Source organism: Mandrillus leucophaeus, unplaced genomic scaffold, assembly GCF_000951045.1.
Source record: "Mandrillus leucophaeus isolate KB7577 unplaced genomic scaffold, Mleu.le_1.0 Scaffold100, whole genome shotgun sequence".
Lineage (NCBI taxonomy): Eukaryota > Metazoa > Chordata > Mammalia > Primates > Cercopithecidae > Mandrillus > Mandrillus leucophaeus.
In genome coordinates, this window is record NW_012098099.1 from 4,319,622 (window position 1) to 4,325,766 (window position 6,145).

At 33.6% G+C, this 6,145-nt stretch overlaps 1 protein-coding gene across 4 annotated transcripts in view; it reads right to left on the reverse strand.

The window, feature by feature from the left end:
• Positions 1-339: 339 nt before the first annotated feature.
• The window catches only part of SEPT7 (septin 7), a 107,518-nt gene continuing 101,712 nt past the window's right edge, over positions 340-6,145 (reverse strand). For all 4 annotated transcript variants that reach the window (XM_011973018.1, XM_011973011.1, XM_011973025.1 and 1 more), the window contains 2 exons: positions 2,417-2,556; positions 340-1,397 (listed from right to left, as the gene is read on the reverse strand). In XM_011973018.1, the coding sequence (XP_011828408.1) occupies positions 1,358-1,397; positions 2,417-2,556 (180 nt within the window). In that variant the 3' untranslated portion in view covers positions 340-1,357. The remainder of the gene's footprint in view (positions 1,398-2,416; positions 2,557-6,145) is intronic.

Here is a 6,145-nt window from a genome sequence, read left to right on the forward strand (position 1 = left end):
CTCAGGGGGCTGAGGCAGCAGGACTGCTTGAGTCCAGAGGGTTGAGGCTGCAGTGAGTCATGTTTGTGCCACTGCACTCCAGCCTGGGCAATGAAGCAAGACCCTGTCTGGGGGGAAAAAAAAAATTGATCTCAGAAAAATAAGCATACAAATGAGAGACAGAAATGAATAGAGATATGGTATCTCTTAAATTAGAAAACCAGCACATATGCATTCTAAATGAGACAAGCATATAAAAGATGTCATCGTAGAGGAGGCAAACTCAAGTTGAAAAGCTTCTTCCCAAACATACTCTAGTCCAGTACATCGACTGTAGGATATTTAAGACCCCACACACTATTACATCACAACATCGTTTATTATGTGAATTTTTTACAATACAAACAAAAAATACAGAAATGCAATATATGAATACAGCTAAATGCAGAATGGTGACTTTTTTCTCTTCAAGAGGCCATGATTCCCATTTCTAGTAAAATAAAGAGACTGCATATAGGTAGAAACAGGTTGGTCATTAGCTTCACAATTTTGCCTAGAAATGATCTATAAATGCATTTTCCCCCCTGCTACTTACCATAAAGTGTAAAAAGGGAGTTAAAGGAAAGTTTCCTTGTTGGTTCCTACCATATGAAAGATGCTATATTCTATTTTAGCTGGGCCAATATATGGAAAATATCTAAATTAAATGTTATTACAAAAATGAAGCAGTAATGAGATTCTGGCTAAAGAGGGCACTAAATGAGAATAATATATATTTAAAGAATCCAAAACAAACAAACAAAAAGAGGTTGTTATAAAAAAGCTCTAGGTGCACTGTAAGCATATAGGGTTTTTTTTTCCATGTGTATTTTTAAACAATGGAAGTGTCAAAAATAGGGTCAACTGTGTTAGACTAAATTACATTATTGTATATGCTGCACTGAATGGAACCTTTGTATTATAATTATCATAGAGAAGCATAGTTTGCATCATATTATGGCAATTTATCCTCAATGAAAACCTTCCAGAGTCCTTTTATTTTGGAATATCCTGTAAACAATCAAACCACCAGAACATGATTGTACAACAGTAAAATGTTCTCTTGCATTAAACTGAAGATATCTGTTTAATAAAAAAAGAAAAAGAAAATGTAGGAAAGGTACTTAGAGCTGTTACTTTCTAAGTACACAACACCCTAGACAATTCAAGGCATCTTAATCTCCATCAAGAACAACAACAAAAAAAATAATTTTTGTCATGCTGTTAAATCCATCATTATGGATAAAACTGGTGCAAATTGGTCAAACGGATCCAACAAACACTGATGTCCAAGCTGGCATATTGGCAACTAATACGTAACTGGTGGTCAATAGAGAGTTTAAAAGATCTTCCCTTTCTTCTTGTTCTTTTCCAAGGTTCTAAATGATGAAAGGGAAATAATCAAGATGAGTAACCATTTGATAAACATGATAACAACAACTAATCCAATTACAACAATGTTGGGATTTTCAGATACTTTTTCATTGAAAAAAATTAAAAGACTTAGAAGTAAACAGCTAAGACAATGTTAATCTATAATAGTATTTTCTTAGACAAATATTTGACAAAACTCCAGGATAAATAGTAAAAAATATGGCAAAACCCAATTTTAATATACAAGAACAATTATTTCCAAATGAAACAGCACAAACTAAAAAATATCAACCAGCATTAAACAGGGTGTTCTTTTCCCCCACTGTCATTTGCATTCTGCAGTGCAACTGCTTTTACAAATCTGTTTTCCTCTTCTTTGGGGAAAATGTTAACAGTAGTATAGTGTAGTAGAACAAATGTCAAATCTGAAAATGTTTAGTAATGAGGATAAACTATATAATCCTTATAGGAATGCCACTTTTCAGTTTTAAATGAAACTATTAAGGAAAAGAAAACCAAAAATTCAAATATTATTGAATTTTGTATAAATTAAGAGAAAGTAATTGATTAGCTGTAATGGAAATTAAATATCTAACATTTTGTCTTAAGAATTTTATCGTAACAACATAATCCAGTACAGTTAAAACGTATTTCTAAATATGTAACAGATTTTGAAGAATGTTCCCTTTGTGTGCCAAAAATTGACAACAACCCTTATGTCCAACAATTGCGGGGAGGAGGTAAGAAATCCAATTAAGGTAAGTTAACTGGGGAGAATGTTATGAAGCTGCTAAATCATAATTACGAAGATTAAGTCATGAAAGATGTACTGAAAAATACTGCTAATGGACACAGACTGTATCCATCCATATAAAAATATTTATCCATGAAAACCATTGTGTTTGGAATGCATGATAATGGGTGATGACTTTTTAAGTGTTATTCTAATGTTTTTTAAGTAAGTAGGAAAACAATTCTTTAAAACATTAATACACACATTTCTTAGTAATCTGCTATTACTTACCTCGAAGAGTTCTGTTGTTCTAAAATACGTTGTTGAGCTTCCCAGTTTGCTTTCTCATCCTCAAACTGACGACGTTTTTCCTCTAATTCTTTGTGCTGTGCTTCCAAATTCTTTTTCATTTGTTCATGGCGCCGCTGGAGCTAAATCATAGCACAGTATATAAAACAAAACTAAGAAATCAGAAGCAGAAGTATGTTTCATCCAGACACCCTAAGCATAGGAGTATGAGCATTGAATAGCCCTATTGTAAATTCAGAGTACTACCTGGAAAGCACTGTCAAGGACTCCTCCTACTTTAGGACCCAAAAGGCCAGTGACCCAAGACAATAATCTTCGGAAACAGTAAAAAAAAAAAAAAAAGCAAAAAAAAAAAAGCAACAAACTTAACAGTGTGGAGTACTTTATAATGGAAAATTACTATCTTATTTCATTTTTCTTTAATCACAAATATGTTGGAGGCTAGGCAGTGAAGACATCATTGTTCTCATTGTACAGATGAGGAAACAGTTGCAGAATTTAAATGACTTGCCCAAGATTGCTAGCCAGAAAGTGGAAGAACCAGGACTTGAATAAGCCTCCTAATTCCAAGTTTAGAAAGCTAAGACAAGCGAAAAGAAAGCAGGTAGTTTAGGATCCTAAGAGTTCAAAGATGCCAGTAAAGTACTCTGATTCCTGTAAGCAGTGGTTCTCGGACATTGGTCTTTATGAAAATCACCTGGGATGTTTGTTAAACATACAGAATCCTGAACCTCACTCAGATGTACTGAATTAGAATATCTGGGTGTTCAGTTTGGAAATGTGGATTTTCAACAAGTTACAGTGATTCTAACGCAGGTGGTCCTTCCTCCTGTGTGTATTAATGCTGTAAAGAATGCTGACTGAGAGGTAGTAAACACTCATGCAAAGTAACTGCAGAAACAAAGGGCTTTAAGTCCAAGAGATCATTAGATAAATAATTTCATTTAGATGCAAGTCAATCCATTTCTGAAAAAAAAAGAAAAGTCAACAAATTTTAAAAAGCAGATTAAATCCTCCTATGCCAAATACCCAAGGACTATTCAAAACCTTCGGTTATCCAGGAATTATGTTCTGTTATAGATTTTACTACATTGGTGAGTTAACATTAACATAATGCTAATATACAACATTATATGTATTATACATATTATATATTATATATTACAATTTTGCATACAATTTTTCTTTTTTGCAAGCCCAAAGTGACTTCAGATTTATTCCTATTTCAATTATTTCATGCAATTCTTACAAGACAGAATCACCTAAGACACACTTAAGCAAACATGAGTAAATCTGAGGTGAAATCTTCCTGATGACAGCAAACAAGTTACCAACAAATGTCAGAAAGTAGGAACATAAGAAAATGTCTCTAGTTATTTTTTTTAAATGCAAGAGAATCACATATACACAATTCGGAATAGTAGCTACCTCTGGGAATGAGAGAGAGGGATACAATAGAGGATAGGCACACAGGGTCTTCAAATGAGTTGATAACATTCTATTTTTTTAAGCCAGGTGGTAGGCTTCCAGTGTTCATCATTCTTTAACTTACATTTATGTTACATGTAAGTAATTATCTTTTGTGTTAACTGCATGTAGATAAAGGTATAGGTCACAATCTCACTCTTAAGAAACCCATGGGGTCAGACGCCTTTTGAAGTTCAACATTTTTCAGTTATTAAAACCACAACACTGTTTAGAAATGAGTTCATACTATATTTATAAAATACCTTCTGGGCTATCTGGGGCAGCAAGTATAATCAAACACATTACTTTTTATTTGTTTCAGTAAAATATATAAATATTCACAATATGTAGGATTAAAACTTAGTTCATGTTAGGTTTTGCAGTTTTCAGAGCTTTTTCCATTCTGAAGTTGTGAAAAACAGGACTGTGAACCTATCTAGCAATTAACAGCAAACTTAAAAATTAACTGGGTTCAAATGCTGGCATATTAAGTTAATTTATCCTTCTTCTTATCTATAAAGGAGAGATGGGCAATAATATCTACCTTGTAGGGCTGTGGTGTGCACTAGACAACACAATAAATGAAAGATGCTTGGTGCTGTGACTGATGTACTGTGCTGCTAGTTGTGCCCCAAACAAGTATTTCCAGCGTAATGGATTTAAGGAGAAACTGTATTAAACAAGGCTAAAAGGGTTTCTTTACCTATTTATGTATTCACATGTATCATATTTACATAATATATATCATGTATCATATACATGATGATTTGCAAACTCATTACCACAGGGATGTTGGTAAATACACTCTAGATGTGGTTTCATAAAAGACAAAGAATCTAGAATCAGCATGCCTAATTCTCTAATGGCTTAGAGTATCAGGTGGGAACCTTGGCCCAGAGTTCTTCACAGGTCCTTTAAATGTTAACATTCCATCCTTCAAAGAATAGTTCTTCAAAACTATCTTCACCATTCATAGTAATCATGAAAATTCCCAAAGGGTTCCTTGGCTACAGATTCACAATTACTTATTTGTAATATTTACTCTTAGCAACATGTCCTAAAATACGTTTGCCTCAAATGTAAGTTAAACTACTTTTAGATTCTCAATGGAATCTAAGTGTGGAGATAATGTAGTAGACTCTTGATTATTCCTGTTTTTCAACCCCTCTTTGGATATAGATTTTCCAGATTATATGTGAATTACTGAAGAGGTAGAGATTCAATGCATATATTTAACAGGCTGATAAATTAATCTCCAAAATGTCATGTTAAGAACTTTAATTGTTCATTTATAATACAATAGAAAGAGCTAAGACAGTGATTCTTGATTGGGAGTGTGTGTGCATGCACATTTTGGTTTGCCCAATGATAGGAGGGCACTGCTATTAGCATTTAGTGGCAGTGCCAGGGATGCTAGTCCTGTAGTGCTCAGCAGTCTCAAACCAGGAGTAATTATTCCATATCCCGGCTAAATTAAACTCAAAACAAATATAACAACAGTGAAAGATTTTAGTAAGAAATTACAAGAAAAGCCCAATAATGTAAGAGAAATTATGTGGAATAAAAACATTTCCTCGAAATTATTTAATACTTTCTCATGCCATGCATTCTATTTACTCAATGGATTACAGCACTTCTGTTAAGCCTTTAGTCAAAAAAGGTTTCCGTATTTTACGCAGTAATTACAAAAGCAATGCGATCAACTCTAAGAATATAACAGAAGAGATCTGAATCTCTTCTTAATATACTTATATACAAATATCAGTGAAGCCACATAAAACACAGGGATCTTACTAAACTTTATCATTAAAGATTGTTTTAAAAATATTTTATATTACTGTCATCCATATATATATATATATATAAAAATCCATCCATAAATTATGTATATATATAATTTTGAGACAAGGTCTAGCTCTGTCACCCAGGCTGGGGTACAGTAGCACAATCATGGTTCACTACAGCCTCGATCTCCCAGGCTCAAGTAATTCTCCTGCCTCAGCCTCCTGAATAGCTGGGACCATAGGCGCATGCCACCATGCCCAGCTATTTTTAAAAATTTTTTGTAGAGATTGGGTCTTGTCATATTGCCTAGGCTGGTCTCAAACTCCTGGACTCAAGCAATCCTTCCTTGGTCTCCCAAACTGCTGGGATTACAGATGTGAGCCACCACACCTGGCCTTCATCTCACATATTTTAAAATAATTTACTATTTTATAGGATTTTTTTCGTGTTTTTTTTTTT